Source organism: Leuciscus leuciscus, assembly GCF_965113295.1.
Source record: "Leuciscus leuciscus genome assembly, chromosome: 19".
Classification (NCBI taxonomy): Eukaryota; Metazoa; Chordata; class Actinopteri; order Cypriniformes; family Leuciscidae; genus Leuciscus; species Leuciscus leuciscus.
The window spans coordinates 684,636-704,569 of record NC_138743.1 but is presented as its reverse complement, the minus strand read 5'-3'; the positions used below and the strand labels follow the sequence as shown (position 1 = coordinate 704,569).

The window sequence follows — 19,934 nt, the reverse complement described above, 5'->3', positions numbered from 1 at the left end:
TGCTGAGGTGCAACGACGGCTTCGCATAATGGAGAATGACTGGTGGCTTAGGAAAGCCCATGAAATCCAAGGTTATGCGGACACCAACAACTCTCAAGCTTTTTACGACGCAATAAAATCACTATATGGACCCCAAAAACGCAGAATCACCCCTATCAGATCTACAGACGGCACAATTCTGCACAAGGACAAACAAGAAATTCTTGAGCGTTGGGCTGAACATTTTAACACCCTCCTTAACCAAAACAATCCGACTGACCCCACTGTCCTGCAGCGCCTCCCAAAGCTTCCACCTGTGCATGAGCTTGATGACCCTCCCAGGTTCTCAGAAGTCCTGGCAGCAGTACGAAGCCTCAAGGACAATAAGTCTACTGCTCCTGATGGAATCCCTGCAGAGGCTCTAAAGAAAGGCGGGTATCTGCTCACCAAGAATCTCCACCAACTTATCCAGATAATATGGGCACAAAAAACTGTTCCACAAGGCTGGAAAGACTCACACATTGTTACCATCCACAAGAAAAAGGGTGACAAGTCCATCTGTGGAAACAGTCGTGGCATATCTCTGCTCTCTGTGGCAGGGAAAGTATTAACAAGGGTCATGCTGTTTCGTCTTACCAAGCACATCACAGAGAGGATCCTTCCTGAGTCACAGGGTGGCTTCAGGAAGGATCGATCCACCTCCGACATGATCTTTGTACTACGCCAATTGCAGGAGAAGGCTAGAGAACAGAACAAAGACCTGTTCATTGCCTTCATCGACCTGGCAAAGGCTTTTGACACCATTGACCGCCAAGTCCTTTGGGTCATTCTGGAGAAGTTTGGGGTGCCACCAAGGTTTCTGGAAATCCTACAACAGTTTCATGATGGCATGCAGGCTCGTGTGATTGTGGGTACATCTCGATCCCCCTCCTTTCCTGTGCAGGTAGGAGTGAAACAGGGGTGTGTACTGGCTCCAGTGATCTTCAATCTCTTCCTGGCAGCAGTCACCCTCCTCTCCCGCAATTCCCTCAGCCCCGACGATGGTGTTTGCCTACAGTTTCGTCTGGACGGGAACCTCTTTAACCTCCGCCGCCTGCAAGCCATCACCAAGACCACCACAACCACAATTCACGAACTGCAATACGCTGATGACTGTGCCCTCGTAGCCCACAGCCCTACTGCAATGCAGCACACACTGGATGTTGTATGCGCAGTCTATCAAGCTTGTGGCCTACAAGTCAACATCAAAAAGACTGAGATCATTGCACAGACCACGGTCCCCACCCTTACACCTCCTGAATTCTATATCCATGGCACACCAGTAAAGGTTGTTCAGCACTTCTGTTACCTCGGAAGTATCCTAACACCCACCTGCGTCATAGACAACGAGATCCAGGCACGCATAAACCTCGCCTCCTCTGCCTTTGGTAGACTTCGATCTCGAGTCTTTGTTAATAAAGATCTCCGTACCTCCACCAAAGCGGCTGTCTACCAGGCAGTCTGCGTATCCACCCTGCTGTTTGGTGCAGAAGCTTGGACTCCATACCGCAGGCATATTCGGTGTCTCGAGGGCTTTCACATCAGATGCCTCCAGCGCATACTAGGTGTCACATGGAAAGACAAAATCCCCCACACGGACATCCTACTGCGCACCAACTCCAGCAGCATGGAGGCAACCCTTGCTAGGCGGCAACTGCGATGGGTTGGACATGTTATCCGCATGCCCTCCCACCGCCTACCCCGGCAGGTCCTCTATGGGCAGATATACGCAGCCAACAGGAGACCTGGGGGTCAGAAGCGTCGCTACAAGGACCACCTCAAGTCGACCCTGAAAAGCTGCGGCATCAATCCTGGAGTCCTGGAAACAACAGCTGCCAACCGCCAGGCATGGAGCTCTGCATGTGGTCTGGGGGCCCAACAGATCGAATCACAGCGCGCCCAACACAGAACTGTGTTGCGTCAGCGCAGACACCAACGAGTCCAGCCACACCCACACCCACACTCATCCTCAGATTCAGCACTCACATGTCCCGACTGCGGCAGGACATGTGGCTCCCGGATTGGGCTTCACAGCCACCTTCAATGGCACCGCCGACAGCAGCGGCTGCCTCAACATTCTAACAACGCATCCTAGAAGTGACGTCATCTTCGAAATCGATGGACTGCATAAGAAGAGAAAGTGTGTGTGCGTGTGTGTGTGTGTGCGTGTGTGTGTGTGTGTGAGTGTGTGTGTGAGTGAGTGTGTGTGTGTGTGTGTGTGTGTGTGTGTGTGTGTGAGTATGTGTGTGTGTGTGTGTGTGTGTGTGTGTGTGTGTGTGTGTGTGTGTGTGTGTGTGTGTGTGTGTGTGAGTGTGAGTGCGAGTGCGTGTGTGTGTGTGTGTGTGTGTGTACCTGTGTGTGTGTGTGTGTGTGTGTGTGTGTGTGTGTGTGTGTGTGTGTGTGTGTGTGTGTGTGTGTGTGTACCTGTGTGTGTAGAGCTCATACGTGGAGTTGAACATGTGGAATCTGCTGATGTAATCAGTCGGCGCGCTTTCAACAGTCTTCTGTGACGAACCAATCAGGAGGAGGCAGAAAACGCAAATATAAACAGAAGAGTTTGTCCCAATCACACAAACAAAAGCTCATTCAAAACATCAATAAATACTATAATAGTACATACAGTAAAACATCTGATTACTGTGATGCTGCAGATGCTTCTTATTACTGTAGTGATTCTCTCTGTATTACAGTACAAAATGATCTGTGATATATTAGTTCAATCTAAAACTACAATATTTTTCTGGTAACACTTCACAATAAAGTCTCATTTGTCGATGTTTTGCATTAACTAACATGAACTATCAATGAACAACATATTTTTTTGTTACAATATTTAATCATCTTTTTTATTGTTCATGGTCACACAGAATCTCAATCCTCAGACTATCCGTCCTAAACCGTTTTGGAAATTAGACTTAATGTGTCCCAAATCAAAGTATAATGATGGTCAACTAATCGATTAGAACTACAAACACGGATAAAAAGTGTTAAAAACTACAAACATGGCGAATGTGAGAGCCTGAGGTTTAGATGAAGGGGTTTGAGTGATTATCAGTGTCTAACCTGACGAGAAGATATTTATTCAGTGTTATCCACATTATAGTTCCTCTGAAACAACATTGTGACCTTTTATAAAGATACATGAGGTCATTAACGGGTCACACGAGCAGTGGCTGACCTTTGACCTCGGGAGGAATGTGATTTGCGTGGATCCGCCGCCCAGGTCGAGGATTCCCACCGTCTTCTGCGAGCCGCGCTCGAGCCGGCCTGAAACACCAGCGCAAACACTCACACATGCAGATCTCGTCTGTAACGCAACTGAGGCACTTTATAAAGTCACATGGTTAATAAAAAGCTGTATAATACGTTGAACCCTCATCGGGGTTAAAATGACCCGAAGCCCTGAAATTATACATAATATTATTTTCTTTTTTTGTCCTGAAAGCTTATTTGGTCCCCCTTTATATTGAGTGGCTTTAAGTACTATGTACTTACATTGAAATTAATAATTTGATACAGTGGACCTATTGTGTACAAACATGTTTTTACATTGTACTTATATTTTAAAAATACCTGCATGTAATACCAGCTGTAATTAATCACTGTAATCCCAGCTGACCCGTATCACTCCTCAACAGCAGCAAAAGGGTTTTACAATACAACATCAACACCATAAGTACACTGGATTTATTTTCCGATGTAAGTCATTAGTACTTAAAGCCACTTAATATAAAGTGGGACCGCTTATTTTATTTCATTTTGATAATATTTTTTCTATTTTTAATGCCAAAAAATGTTGTGCAGATTTTTTGTTATTTTTTCTTTTATTTAACTTTAAATGACTAGATTTGATCAATAAATAATAAATAAATAGTAATGTAAGCACATTCTTTCAACTTCAATTCAAAATAACACAATTTAATGCATAACCCTTTTATTTCAGCTCTAAATATCTGACAATGAGTGTCTTTGACCTCTTGTGGAGAAATATTAATATAAGATGATATTTCCTGACTCTAGATGGGCTTATATCTCTATATGGAGTAAACGAGCTGTTCCTCTGGGTCCTAAAGTCAGTTCCCTTCAGTGTGCGTTCAGATACACATGTACACATTATTAAATCATTTCTTGGTAAAGTTTTAGAATTTTTAGATTGAATTTTGAGCATTTTTTCTATGTGAACTGAAGCGTTCCTCACACTCCATTCATTCCTACAGGGTCAAATTGACCCGCGAGGGCAGGATTTACTATGGAGTCAATATAGGGCCATATATATCTGCAAAATAAAACAATGTTTTGCAAACAAAAAATATGTTTTGCAAAAAAAAAAATATGTTTTGCAAAAAAAAAATATGTTTTGCAAATAAAAATAGAGTATTGAGAATTTTTCTTGCTTTTTTGCAAAAAAATAAAAATTTGCAAAAGAAAAGTTAACCACTGAGAGAAAAAATAAAGTTTAGCAAAGTAAAACTTCAGCAGCATTGACTTTGCAACACATATTTCCCTTTGCGCCGCTCCTTTAAATCCGCGTTTCAGTCATCCGTGCCTCTGCGGCGCAAGCTTTCCTTTGCGCATCATTTTTCTTTGCGCCTCGCTTTGTGTCCCTGATTTGACGTGGGGGGAGGGGTCAAGAGGTTGGGGTGTGTACAAGGGACGAAGGCGCGTCCCTCTCGGAACTATGAGGCGCCGGACTGGACAAAAGAGAAGCGAACTGCGCGAGCGAGCGACAATGCTCGAGAGAGACCGAAAGTGCGCGAGAGAGACCGAGTGTGTCTGCGCGCGCGAGCGAAAGTGCGCGAGAGAGACCGAGTAGTGTCTGCGCGCGAGAGAGACCGAGTGTGTCTGCGCGCGAGAGAGACCGAGTGTAATATAATATAAAATAAAAACAAGAATTAAATTATTACCACTGAATTAGCAGGATGTAGCTTATACTTTCTTTCTCTCTTAACAGACTGTTGTCTTCAATTCATATTATTATTCAATAAACCAAACCCCAGTGTTACCCGTCCCTAAATAGAACCACAAAACTGGCAAATTACTGATAAATTACACAATTAAAAGAGACAACTTCTTTCAAAATATCGATTCAGTGACCATGACTTGGATAAAGACTTGGAAATGGAGAACGGACGACATAAACTCATGGATACCCAGAAAGAGAACAGAGACTATGCAGACTGTGATTTGAATCAGATAGAAGATGGAAAAACTTTTTTGTCTGTCCCAAGTAGCCTACTACAAGGGAATATTTTTTCTACAATTTGCAGCACTGAATTTGTCATTCTTTAGCCATGTGACTCAGAGAAACATTACTATTTTGCTCGAAAAAAAAATATTATTTTATATTGTAATTATTTTTTATATGCATTGTATTTATAATTAATATTAGGAAAGACTAGAGATAGTATCTTCTGTTATAATTATTATTATTGCAATTAATATGACCTATTATTATTTAAATAATATCAAATAAGCCCTGCATGACATAATGATATTATTATAAATTAGCATTGGTCTCTTAAACATATGTATTTAAGCACGAAAAAGTAAATTATGAGTTAGAATATCAACAGGTGATACAGTACGTGAGCAAAGGCACTAAGTTTCAGGTAAAATGGGCCAATATAAAAAAATAGAACAACACAGGTAATTTCGGCTGAAATCATTTTATTTTTAACAGTAAATTGACACTGCTATCTTAAGTCTGATAAAGCAAATGTATTTCATTACGCTAAATAGAAAGTTTAACGAATATTTTATTAAAAAATACAATTCAAACTTAACTGATCATAATCATAGTGTTTATGTACACTGGTGTATTTTGTGTGCATGTGTGTATGCTTGTCAAATAATGTCAAACATTTTGTTAAAGATGATAACATCTCAGAAAAAGAAAGAAAAAAACACTTTATTTCCTGTAGCTACATATCAGACCAATTAGATGTTTTGCTGCATTCTTATCAAAGGGAGTCTTTGCAGATATACCATCTAGATGCCATTATCCTCTCCACAGCTCTCGTGGTACTGATCTCGATCTCGGTGAATAACATCCAGTCATTGTTATTTGACGCTTAAGAAACGTAAAACCTGGTTGTGGTACAGTGTTCATTAACTATATAGGTTATGAAATCTTACTATTACTGCCTGAATTCAATCTTATTAAATCGTATATGAAAGTTTTTGCTCGAATAATTTATATTTATTAAATAGTTCAAAGCAAGACGTGTGTAGTAGGCAGCCTACTGATTATTGCTGTCCATTAATCTAACGTCCATGCCTCTTATATAATAATTATATATTACTTTGTACCAATTAGCCTACTAAACTAATGCTCGGACACACTCGGTCTCTCTCGCGCGCAGACACTACTCGGTCTCTCTCGCGCACTTTCGCTCGCGCGCGCAGACACACTCGGTCTCTCTCGCGCGCAGACACTACTCGGTCTCTCTAGCGCGCAGACACTACTCGGTCTCTCTCGCGCACTTTCGCTCGCGCGCGCAGACACACTCGGTCTCTCTCGCGCACTTTCGCTCGCGCGCGCAGACACACTCGGTCTCTCTCGCGCACTTTCGCTCGCGCGCGCAGACACACTCGGTCTCTCTCGCGCACTTTCGGTCTCTCTCGAGCATTGTCGCTCGCTCGCGCAGTTCGCTTCTCTTTTGTCCAGTCCGGCGCCTCATACGGAACGTCATCAGCGCGAGCCCCAGACCGAGTGGATCGATCGAAATGGCGGAGCAGAGACATGCTGTGCTGCGTTCCAGTCCACTTTTAGACACGCACTTGCGAACTTCCCTATAGTGATGTTACATATGACACTGAAGCTTCGATGCGCGTATCACATAAGCGACACAATTTCTAGTGAAGCCCCGTATCGAGGCGTGTATTGGTTTACTAGAGTCACGTGATCGATGACAAACGAAGCCTCACTTTCTGTCCAGTCACGTGCGTGTTTCGCTTCGGGTGTCAGAAGGCTCGAACTTCAGATCGTATTTAACGAGTCATTGTTGCCTCAGTCTGGTTGATATTTACAATTATTGATATTGACATTTAATAACAGATGATCCTATCAGACAATGTCCTTATTCATTGTGTGTGTGTGTGTGTGTGTGTGTGTGTGTGTGTGTGTGTGTGTGTGTGTGTGTGTAGAAAGAGAGAGAGAGAGAGAGAGAGAGAGAGAGAGAGAGAGAGAGAGAGAGAGAGAGAGAGAGAGAGAGAGAGAGTAGACCTACGTTAAATTTTATTGAATCATATAAGCTATTATATTTTATTGTCACACTTTAATGGGAAAATGATTTTTTTTTTTTTTAATGAACCAATCAAACACAAACATGTAAGGCTTTTATTTGTGCACATTGAAACTATTGAGTGTGTTGTGGTTGCTTCATCTGCCAGAGCTTCTAGCACAGGCTTCTGGCTGCTTTATTTTAAATAAGCGCCAGATGGCGCTGTTCTCAGCGCTGTTCTCGACACTCTCGAAGCTTTGAATCTTTTCCCGGAACAGTCAGGGGAAAGCCTCAGTGATTCATGAGGCTTCATTTCCCCATCCCTACTTCCCTAAGCACTTCCCCTTGGGGGAATCCCTGCCGCCATTTGAAGTGCGTTCCACTTCGTGAAGTGGACGAGGGAAGTTTATATGGACAGACCCTCGTTCCCTCGATTTTGACCGAGGGAGCGAGTCTGCTTCAAATGTACACTTCAGGCACCTATATGTCCCACAATGCAGTACGATTGTGACGTCACCACATATCTCGTCTAATCACCACCATATCATTTTAATTTGACTAGGAATTAGGCTCAAAAGAAACAGTATGCTGTTGGGAGAGTGTTTTTATATTACACACAGCAGTGTTCAGGGATTAAATCATTTACTAGATTAACGATCGATCAATCTACAAATTAAACTCACTCATACTGTCATCAATTACTAAAACGTCATCCGAATTTGACAAATAGGCTAATACATTTTCTTGTCCCTATAGTCAACATAATGCACTGTAAAATGAACTGCAGCAGTGCTAAACTTGCATCATAAAACTACAACACTCGAACTATAAATGTATGAATTAAACTCACTGAGACTGTCGACAGTTTCTTTTCCATGCATAAATTTATTATATCCATGTTTGTGGTTAGTTACAGTAAATCATATAAAACAGTGAAATCGCCCTCGAACTCCTCTGTCTTGCCTGCACTGCACTCGAGAAGGTGACGGGAGCTGAGCTCCACTGAAAGGCTTCTTTCCTATTGGTCGTCGCTCGCGAAAATCGCTTCTCATTTGCATAAAGTTGAAATTTAGTTGCTGTGTGTGGTTGTTAAATAAAGTGTCTTGTGTTTATGTGCTCAGTGATATGTTAATAACAATATTAAAATGAAAAACAATATTTAAAAAAATCACTGTTGTAGGTCTCAAAAGAAACTAATGCATTTTGTGATGTAGATTACCTAGATAGGCTATTACACTTTTTTAAAATGAGACTCTTTAAATTGAGGGGATGGGGGGCCTACAAAACCTCTCAGCCCCGGGGCCTAACATTAGGTTAAGGCGGCTCTGACCACCACACAGACAACTCTATGATATATTAATTATAATGTTTTAAATTTAAAACAACCCAAACACACCTATAAACATTTGGATACTGCATTAAACAAATTATTAAAGGGAAAAAAATTAAATAATAAATCAACTCCACAGCTGATTCCAAGTGATCAAGGGCTTAGGACGTTCCATTTCAGCCCATTGCAGTTTCCGCCAGTAGTGGGCACTCGCAATGACGTACATCCGAGTGAACGAGATGAAGGGAAGTTAGCGAGTGAAGAGCATGACTATTTTGGACTGGAACGCAGCACGGGTGATGGATCACAGGTATGTATTATTGACAATAATAGTCTGGGGCTCTATTTGCCTGCTGATGAGAATATGTATATTGTGATGTAATATCTGTATGTACGCTCAGGTTTGTTTGTAAAATCTGAAGTTACGAATGCCTTTTTTGTTAATGTTCTATAAATATGTCAATAAAAAAAAGTCTGGGGCTCGCGCTGATGACGTTCCGAGAGGGACGCGCCTTCGTCTCTTGTACACACCCCAACCTCTTGACCCCTCCCCCCACGTCAAATCAGGGACACAAAGCGAGGCGCAAAGAAAAATGAAGCGCAAAGGAAAGCTTGCGCCGCAGAGGCACGGATGACTGAAACGCGGATTTAAAGGAGCGGCGCAAAGGGAAATATGTGTTGCAAAGTCAATGCTGCTGAAGTTTTACTTTGCTAAACTTTTTTTTTTCTCTCAGTGGTTAACTTTTCTTTTGCAATTATTATTTTTTTGCTTGCAAAAAAGCAAAAAAATTTCTCAATACTCTATTTTTATTTGCAAAACATATTTTTTTTTTGCAAAACTTTTTTTTTTTTGCAAAACATTTTTTTTTTTTGCAAAACATTGTTTTATTTTGCAGATATATATGGCCCTATATTGACTCCATAATTTATTACTTTTTTTAATTTCAACCACAAAACTCCTCGAATCCATAAAAAAAAAAAGTGTATTCGTGGTTCAAGTGCGACAAAAGAAAGGCTCTGGTTAAGACACAGTCAGGTGATACTCTGCTTAAATACATCTCTGAATAAAAATGTCTGTTATCAAAAACAGAGTTTGACTTTCAGTGAATGATAGTCAGGTTATTGTAATAAAAAACAATTGTTCATTGACGTAAAACAGCATTTAATGTTGACATGAGATTCATAAGCTTCTATTCAGACTCACCGGTCAGAAAGTTGACTGTGATCCAGGCCAGAATCCCTGAGAACAACACAAACTCTCCTTTATAAAACACAACTCACTCATTTATTCTCTACTGCATTTCTTATATTGTTTCTTCACTTAAATTACAGACAAGGAAGTTATAAAACTAACTTTATAAATACATATATTTATTTAAATGGTGTCTGTCATAAAATTCAAACATACATCAAAACAGATCTAGTAGCATATAATGACCATGTGATCTAGTGCATGTGTGTGTCAGAAGCTCGTCTCTAGAGTTATTCTTCTGTAGAGTTTGTGTTCTGAGGTAAATGTGACGTTACGTGACATCACTGTTCTCTTGACGGCTGAAACGCTGATTGATGGATTACATGAGACTCATGTCAACCCTAACCCTAACCAACTATTTAAATTGCAAATAATTATACTTTAAACATCATTTTTGCATTAAATAGAAAATGTGCCAAACAATTATCACAATGCAAAAATCTAATGCACCTAAAAAAGTCATTTTATGGGAAAAAAAATGCATTGATTCTAATTAGTCATACATTTTTTTTATATCAGCATAAATTTGCAATACAGTCAATGCAAATTTATAAATTTGACTATATTTGAATTATAGTAATGAGATGTACAGAGAAAATTAGCATAATTAATTATCCCAATGCAAAAAACGAAATACTCCAGTAAAATGTATTATTTATGAAAAAATATATAATTTTTCATTGGATTCTAATAAGTATAATTTTAAGTCAGCACACATTTTTTTTGTGTGCTAACGTTTGGTGAACATTATTACAGACCAGATAACTTTGAATGAACGTTCTATTAATGTTCCTGGAAGAACGTTTGCTCATAACTTTCATAACCAGAGAACGTTCCCTGTTATCTGGGCTAATGTTCCTTTATTGTTCTGTGGTGAAATAAAAGCTGGACGTGATCTTGACAGTGTCTTACAAATTAATCAGGCAACATAGTGTCGGCCCAGATCCGGCCCACAAGATTCCACACGGCCCGGATGAGGCCCAGATCCGGCCCACATCTAGCACACACAGATTCCAGCCCGGCTGTGGCCCGGATATTGCCCGGATGAGACCCTGATGTGGCCCGGGTGTGGCCGACACTATGTTGCAGTTGAGGCCCGGATGAGGCCCGGATGAGGCCCGGATGAGGCCTGGATGAGGCCCGGATGAGGCCCGGATGAGGCCCGGATGAGGCCGACACTATGTTGCAGTCTGGGATATCTCTAAAGTTGTGCATGTTGTTGTTTGAGGACACACCTTCATTCGTCCCGTTCATGATACTGACACTGTCGTCAGGAACGTAAAACGGAGACTCGTCGAAGACGGCTTGGACCTGGAGACAAACACACAGGACAGATGAGTGTTTTTATTGGACTCAAATTAGTATTAAAATCGGTAATAATTGCAGTACAATGAAATAGAACCAATATATAAACTATTTAAATTATAAATTATTATACATGATTTTTGCATTAAACAGAAAATGTGCTTAATAAAAATCTAATGCACCTAAAAAAAAACATAACACACTCTGTGTGTTCTGTGTGTGTTATGTGTGTGCGTTGTGTGTGTTGTGTACCTGCTCCAGGAGCGCGTGGGCTTTCTGGGCCGGCATCAGTCTCAGTCCAGCTGTGGCTCTGAACATCACCGGCGTCCTCTTCCACTCCAGCGCAGGAACCGTCCTCTTGGCCACTCGCAGGAGCTGCGCGACCGTCAGTCCCGCCTGAGGACAAGCGTCGCACTCAACAGGGTTCGGGAACGCAGCACACATAACTCCAGTTACATAATCAGATTACATTTACAAGTAAGTAACACTAGTTACTTTTTCACATTTATTGACTGACAGCTCTTTTGTCCCCATTTGTGTGTGTGTGTGTGTGTGTGTGTGTGTGTGTGTGTGTGTGTGTGTGTGTGTGTGTGTGTGAGAGAGAGAGTGTGTGTGTGTGTGTGTGTGTGTGTGTGTGTGTGTGTGTGTGTGTGTGTGTGTGTGTGTGTGTGTGTGTGTGTGTGATGAGTGTGAGTGTGTGTGTGAGTGTGAGTGTGTGTGTGTGTGTGAGAGAGAGAGAGAGAGAGAGAGAGAGAGAGAGAGTGTGTGTGTGTGTGTGTGTGTGTGTGTGTGTGTGTGTGTGTGTGTGTGTGTGTGTGTGTGTGTGTGTGTGTGTGTGTGTGTGTGTGTGTGTGTGAGTGTGATGAGTGTGAGTGTGTGTGTGTGAGAGTGTGTGTGTGTGTGTTTGTGTGTGTGTGTGTGTGAGAGTGTGTGTGTGTGTGTGTGTGTGTGTGTGTGTAAACATGATGGTTATTTTAGTTCTAGACTAAATATGAACATGCATTAACTCGTCTCACTTGCACGAACACGTTCAGTATTCCTCAAAATGAATAAAAACAGTCAAATGCAATCTCAGAATTTTAGGCAAAACTTTTATAATTAACAATATTAAATTACACACATATACTTTATGTATTTAATCTAACTTTATTAACCAGTGTCTTTGCTGCTGACCTTCAGTGATCTAATTCAACCATACTAATAAGCAAAAATGACTTTAGATTAGATTTAGAAATAAGAGTGTTGAACTTCCTTCTCCTGTCTCCTATTGCTCTTTAATCCAGAATAACAGCAGCTGAAAGGTTTGTTTGAGCCTCTACTGTACACTACTGTACTCTACCTTTACTATACTCTACTGTACTCTGCCACCACTGTACTCTACCTCTACTGTACTCTACTGTACTCTATCTCTACTGTACTCTATCTCTACTGTACTCTACTGTACTGTCCTCTACTGTACTGTCCTCTACTGTACTGTCCTCTACTGTACACTACTGTACTCTACTGTACACTACTGTACTCTACCTCTACTGTACTCTACTGTACTCTACTGTACACTGCTGTACTCTACCTCTACTGTACACTACTGTACTACACCTCTACTGTACTCTACTGTACTCTACTGTACTGTCCTCTATTGTACTGTCCTCTACTGTACTGTCCTCTACTGTACTCTACCTCTACTGTACACTACTGTACTCTACCTCTACTGTACTCTACTGTACTCTACCTCTACTGTACACTATTGTACTACACCTCTACTGTACTCTACCTCTACTATACTCTACCTATACTGTACTCTACTGTACTCTGCCACTACTGTACTCTACCTCTACTGTACACTACAGTACTCTACCTCTACTGTACTCTACCTCTACTGTACACTACTGTACTCTACATCTACTGTACACTACTGTGCTCTACCTCTACTGTACACTACTGTGCTCTACCTCTACTGTACGCTACTGTACTCTGCCACTACTGTACTCTACCTCTACTGTACACTACAGTACTCTACCTCTACTGTACTCTACCTCTACTGTACACTACTGTACTCTACCTCTACTGTACACTACTGTACTCTACCTCTACTGTACACTACTGTGCTCTACCTCTACTGTACGCTACTGTACTCTACCTCTACTGTACACTGCTGTACTCTGCCACTACTGTACTCTACCTATACTGTACTCTACTGTACTCTGCCACTACTGTACTCTACCTCTACTGTACTCTGCCACTACTGTACTCTACCTCTACTGTACACTGCTGTACTCTGCCACTACTGTACTCTACCTATACTGTACTCTACTGTACTCTGTCACTACTGTACTCTACCTCTACTGTACACTACTGTACTCTACCTCTACTGTACACTACTGTACTACACCTCTACTGTACTCTACCTCTACTATACTCTACCTATACTGTACTCTACTGTACTCTGCCACTACTGTACTCTACCTCTACTGTACACTACTGTACTACACCTCTACTGTACTCTACCTCTACTATACTCTACCTATACTGTACTCTACTGTACTCTGCCACTACTGTACTCTTCCTCTACTATACTCTACCTCTACTGTACACTTCTGTACTCTACCTCTACTGTACTCTACCTCTACTGTACACTTCTGTACTCTACCTCTACTGTACACTTCTGTACTCTACCTCTACTGTACACTTCTGTACTCTACCTCTACTATACTCTACTCTACTCTACCCTACTCTCTCCTTTCCCCTCCCCTCCACCTCTACTCTACCTCTACCTCTACTTCTACCTCTACTTCTACCTCTACCCTACCTCTACTCTACCTCTACTCTACCTCTACTCTACCGTACTCTACCTCTACTCTACCCTACTCTCTCCTCTCCTCTCCTCTCCTCCACCTCTACCCTACTCTACCCTACTCTACTCTACTCTACTCTACTCTACTCTACTCTACTCTACCGTACTCTACCTCTACCCTACCCTACTCTCTCCTCTCCTCTCCTCCCCTCCACCTCTACTCTACCTCTACTCTACTGTACCTCTACCTCTACTCTACCTCTACTCTACTCTACCTCTACTCTACTCTACCTCTACTCTACTCTACCTCTACTCTACTCTACCTCTACTCTACTCTACTCTACCTCTACTCTACCTCTACTCTACCTCTACTCTACCTCTACTCTACCTCTACTCTACTCTACCTCTACTCTACCTCTACTCTACCTCTACTCTACCTCTACTCTACCTCTACTCTACCTCTACTCTACCTCTACTCTACCTCTACTCTACCTCTACTCTACCTCTACTCTACTCTACCGCTAGTGTACCTCTACTGTACTCTACCTCTACCTCTACTGTACTCTACCTCTACTCTACCTCTACTCTACCTCTACTCTACCTCTACTCTACCTCTACTCTACCTCTACTCTACCTCTACTCTACCTCTACTCTACCTCTACCCTACTCTACCCTACTCTACCCTACTCTACCCTACTCTACCTCTACTCTACCTCTACTGTACTCTACACTTTTGGTGTAAAAGGGCCTTAACATTTGCCAAACATAACACTTTTTTTGTTGTTTTTTAAAAAAAACAAGTATGCCCAGCCCAAGTGAGAACAAGTAACGCAAAAGTAATGTAAGCATTACTTTTCATCAAAACTAACACAATTAGTTACTTTTTTGGGGAGTAACGCATTATTGTAATGCATTACTTTTAAATGTAACTTTCCCCAACACTGCTCCTCAAACACATGATGACAGCCACAACCAATCATAGCCATCAGTGACTCACAATCTCAGGAACGTCGGCATACGCAGACAGACCGGGCTTCATCGACTGGAACATCTCGTTATCCAACACGGGCAATCCCTCTGAGTCCACAACACACACATACATTCAGACATCAACAATACATACTTTACTTTACAAAACAAATATTCCTCATGTTTAAATCATTAGAATCCAATTATTTTGCATTACAGTAATGAGATGTAGAGAGACAATGTGCTTAATAATTATCACAATGCAAAAATCTTAAAGCACCTTTTAACTAATTTTTTTTTAAATTGGATTCTAATTAGTCATTTTTTTAAATCAGCACAAATTTGCTGTACAATAAAACAGAATCAATATTTTACCATTTAAAGGGGTCATATAATGGTACATGCACTTTTACAAGTTGATTGTACTGAAATGTGTGTTGGCAGTGCCTGTACACAACCATCATAAAATGATAAAAATCCATCCAGTGTTTTTTTTAAATCTTCTTATATGTTTTCCCGTCTCTAATCAAGCCGTTCAATTTTGTGACGTCACAAAATCGACGCCCCTCCCACGATTGTTGATTGACAGCAGCGTTTCAACACAGACCCGCCCCCGCTCGTGAGGGAGCTGAGCTGTCAATCATAGTCCGCGCGGACCGGCGCGTCATTGTTGATACGCTGGACTGGAGAACTGTCTATGAGCAGAATGGCGTCTAAGCGAGTGTGGTGTTCTGTTCTTGGGTGTAATAACGAACAGTCTTTTTGATGTTCCTAAATCCGAACCGCTGAAGACGCAGTGGCCGAGTTTTGTTTTCAAAGGGAATATTCCCCACGATCAACGTCAATGCTTTCATGTTTGCGCAAATCATTTCACACACCAGACTGCTTTATAAACGAGGGTCAGTAAAGCTGGTTTTGCTAAGAAGCTGCTCCTGAAAAACTATTCGTGTTTCTGCTGCACCTCCAGAAGAACTGAAGTGAGTGTAACGTTTTATTAACCTTTAAATTAATCTTTATATTAATCTCTGCAAATCGCTTGCACGCTTCACGATGAATGCGGCTGTTTACACTCAGGGTACATAACGGCATGTTTTCTATGTACGACATTCTCAATATAATTCATAATCCCACGTTTATAATGAACAGGTAAAATGAGTGTTTTCTTACAATACTAATGAGAATTTTTAATTAAAGTATATTACAAACTTTTAATTTAGACTCTAAAGAATCATATTAGGCTATGTTCACACTTAGCGTCTTTTTTCAAACTGCCAGCGTCTGTTCTACATTATAACCCTATGGAGTAAACCGTTTTTTCAAAAAAGTCCTGAGCGCTTTTTTAGACGCCACCGCCGGCGTCTTTTTTTGCAGCTCAGAGCGTCTTTTTAAGTTGAAAAAAGTTCAACTTTTCTGAAAACAACGCCCTACGTCAAGCGCCTTTTTGACAGCTGACCAATGACAAGCGAGTAGCGAGACCTGTCGTTTCCATAACAACAAGAACAACTGTCTGTCGTGCACCCACAAACGTCTTTGTGAACCGACATTCTCCTCCCCGGTAACTTCAAAAGCCAACGCAAGAGCCAACTTTCTCTTTCTCGACATTTTTTGCATCACACAGCACTAGGCTACTGTTGCAGCTCTTGTTATAGCAGCCCGGTCTCACCCCAAAACGTCATATACTGACGCGTCTTGACCATGCGTCAACATACGACGAAAAGGGTACCCCTTTAACGTCAATATGAGACGCAGACAGAAGCGCACCAGCAGCGCCTCCTAGCGGTACCCTAACGCATACCTAAACCTACCCATAACCCGAATCGTCACATATGGACGTTATGGGGGTACCCTTTTCGTCGTATGTTGACGCATGGTCAAGACGCGTCAGTATATGCGCCAGCCACAAAAGACGCGCTCGGCTGCTACTTGTAACCGAACGCTGCCAGCGTTTTTTTTTGCTAAAAAAACGCCGTTGTCAACTTTTTCTTGTCAAAAAAGACGCTAAGTGTGAACATAGCCTTAGCTTGTTCAAAAATGGCATTATATGACCCCTTTAAATTACAAATAATTATACATTTAACATTACAATGCATTAAATAGAAAATGTGCTTATCACAATGCAAATATCTAACGCACCTAAAAAGTTTAATTTTATTTAAGAAAAAATAATGATATTTTTCATTGGATTCTAATTAGTGTAATTGTCTTTGTATTTTAAATCTGAATACATTTGCATTACAATAAAAACAGGGAGGGAGTATTTTACAATTTAATATAAAAATTATTATCATAGATTATTTTGCATTACAGTAATGAGATGTAGAAGGGGAAAGTGCTTAATTAGTACAATGCAAAAATCTTAATGCGCCTAATAAATCTTAATTTTCTTTACCTGATATTATAATAAAACACTTTGATTTTTGGAGAAATGTGTCTTAGATGGTCACAAATAAATGAGGTTTATTTCTGAAGTTCTGCGAAGAGAAAACAGTCAAAACTCATTTAATAACTATAAATCTTCCTTTAATGCATATAATCCGTGTATCATTCGTTCAGTCGTTTTTTGAATTAATACTGAAAGTAGAACATTTTGAAAACGGTTCCTTTTTCGTTTTTTCATTTTTTGCAAAAAACGAAAAACAAGAATTCAGCTGGATTTTTCGTTTTTCGTTCTCAGTTAGAGAAATGAATAAACGGGAATTATATAATAAAGGCGGGAATTAAACGCCCATTTCCTCTGATTTGTCAGTTCTGCACAGAATAAGAGTCCCGTTGTGCGGATTCTTAACGCATTTATTGCAACTACATTTAATCTTTTTCTCATCAAACCACCAGATTAACGAATGTCTCGACACAACCCGTACCGGGGAATAGACTAGACGGGGCTTTCTTCTGTGTAGACCAGGAGTTCTCAAGTGCCAGGGGGTCCGTGAAATAATTTGCTATTTTCCGGATTGTAAAGTCAAGTCACGGGTTTTTTTTTTTTTTAACATGAAGCACGCTGTGATTAATCCTAATGTTGACCTTCAAAAATATATAGGCGCGCCAAGAAGGCTATTGGCTGTAGGCTATTTTGGTTAATTTTTGGTGTGCGCCAGAAAGAATATAATAGCCTAATCATTTATAATAATAATTATTCTTATATAATAATTTCAAAGGCATGATATGTTGTAGTCATTTTGAAAGTACACAAATAGACATATAAATGTTACTGTTTCGAATGAGAGTATTAAACGACAGTAATCCCCTGTTGAGCAACACAAGTGATGTCGGGTGTCGCAGCCTGTGTTCGTTATTAAAATAAAACACAGTCAACCAAACATATAAAACGTTATTCTGCTTAATTGGTCTGTTGACATTCCAAACTAATTTCCCTTGCTGTGAAGATGCTGATTTACGTGTAGTATTGGGACTCGAATGAAGTACGAAGCCTTCTTTACATTATTAATTAGCATCCAAATACATTGCAAATATGGATAGGCTACTGGACGAATGAGAGATGCCCGAAACCAACGTCTGCTCTGTACAGTTTCAGTTTCTCGTTAAAATACGCATATTATGTTATTAATAGTGTTTATAATGTTAATGTTGTATTTTATTTACCGGTCTTTTACACTATTTATGAATATGCTTTTTTTTTACAACGATGTGACGCGCGCGTTTCCCTCTCAACATGACCCGGCGCGCCACGCACAAGCGCGCATCCTAGAGATATAAATTATAATACATTTTAATAAAACACAAGGCCTACATCATAAAACTTCTCCAGTTGTTAGATAGGCTAGTCAGTCTGAATGACAGTTTATACGTTAACGTTAATATAGGCCAATTATATAGTCAATGCATTATTCTTTTCTTTTTGTATTAGTGTTAAAAATATTTAATTTACAACTAATTATATTGATTTATATCTTATATATATATATATATATATATATATATATTATTACTGGGCGAGGGCGACAATGATAGGCTAACAGCCGTCATTTACCCTGCCCATATAGCCAGCTGATGCAAAGCGTAGGTGAATTTATATTTACACAGAAGAAAGCCCTATCTAGTCTATTCCCCGGTACGGGTTGTGTCGAGACATTCGTTAGTCTGGTGGTTTGATGAGAAAAATATTAAATGTAGTTGCAATAAATACGTTAAGAATCCGCACAACGGGACTCTTATTCTGCTGTGCAGAACTGATGACGGAACAGTTTGATCTTCGGCTGACAATTCAGAGGAAAGGGGAGTTTAATTTCCGCCCACGTGTAGAAATCGAATATTCAAGCTGTTTATTAATTTTTCTAAATGGGAACGAAAAACGAGAAATCCTGCTGAATTCTTGTTTTTCGTTTCTTTGTACGGAACCGTTTTCTCATTTTTCTATATTCAATATTAATTCAAAAAAGGACTGAACGAATGATACACGGATTGCATATGATGATCAGAATCAGAAGTTTCAAACCCTAAACGAAAGCAGAATCTGAACGTGTCTCATATTTGATGTAGGGTGTGCAACGATTAATCACATCCAAAATAAAAGTTTGTGTTTACATAATATATGTGTGTGTGCTGCGTATAATTATTTTGTGTATATAAATACACACACATGTATATTTTTAGGAAATATTTGTTTGTATATATATTTATAGAAATATAAATATATAATATAGAAATAATACATTTCTCTTAAATGTAAACATGCATGTGTAAGTATTTATACACAAAACAATGATACGCTAGGGTTGGGTATCGTTTGAATGTTAACGATTCCGATTCCAATTTCATTTCTGCTTATCGGTTCCTAATTTCGATTCCAACAAGTTAAAAAACAAACAAACTTAGATGTCATTCATATTTAGTCTTATTGCAAAACATGTTATTGTATCTGAATATCATGATCAGAAATCAACAGGCTAAAGAACACTTACACAAGGAACGTTTGCCTGTGGTTTAAAAACACCATAGAAGAACAACTATATAAACTTCAAGCATAATTAAAGACAATAAACACTCAGTAATTAAAAAAGAACAGATAAAAAATTAGCAATCGCAACA

At 40.2% G+C, this 19,934-nt stretch overlaps 1 protein-coding gene and 2 long non-coding RNA genes across 5 annotated transcripts in view; all 3 read right to left on the bottom strand.

Moving 5' to 3' along the window:
- The window catches only part of entpd5b (ectonucleoside triphosphate diphosphohydrolase 5b), a 34,023-nt gene that overhangs the window by 12,373 nt on the left and 1,716 nt on the right, over positions 1 to 19,934 (bottom strand). For all 3 annotated transcript variants that reach the window (XM_082147269.1, XM_082147271.1, XM_082147270.1), the window contains exons 3-8: positions 14,917 to 14,996; positions 11,381 to 11,524; positions 11,059 to 11,134; positions 9,776 to 9,811; positions 3,197 to 3,285; positions 2,443 to 2,522 (exon numbers count right to left, since the gene is read on the bottom strand). In XM_082147269.1, coding sequence (XP_082003395.1) covers positions 2,443 to 2,522; positions 3,197 to 3,285; positions 9,776 to 9,811; positions 11,059 to 11,134; positions 11,381 to 11,524; positions 14,917 to 14,996 — 505 coding nt within the window. The remainder of the gene's footprint in view (positions 1 to 2,442; positions 2,523 to 3,196; positions 3,286 to 9,775; positions 9,812 to 11,058; positions 11,135 to 11,380; positions 11,525 to 14,916; positions 14,997 to 19,934) is intronic.
- LOC309482167 lies at positions 5,669 to 6,555 on the bottom strand. The gene is made up of 2 exons (XR_014200252.1): positions 6,426 to 6,555; positions 5,669 to 6,383 (listed from the first exon to the last, which is right to left on the bottom strand). It is a non-coding gene; the product is annotated as an uncharacterized lncRNA (long non-coding RNA).
- LOC309482139 lies at positions 11,668 to 13,431 on the bottom strand. Its single transcript, XR_014200222.1, has 2 exons — positions 12,756 to 13,431; positions 11,668 to 12,479 (listed from the first exon to the last, which is right to left on the bottom strand). It is a non-coding gene; the product is annotated as an uncharacterized lncRNA (long non-coding RNA).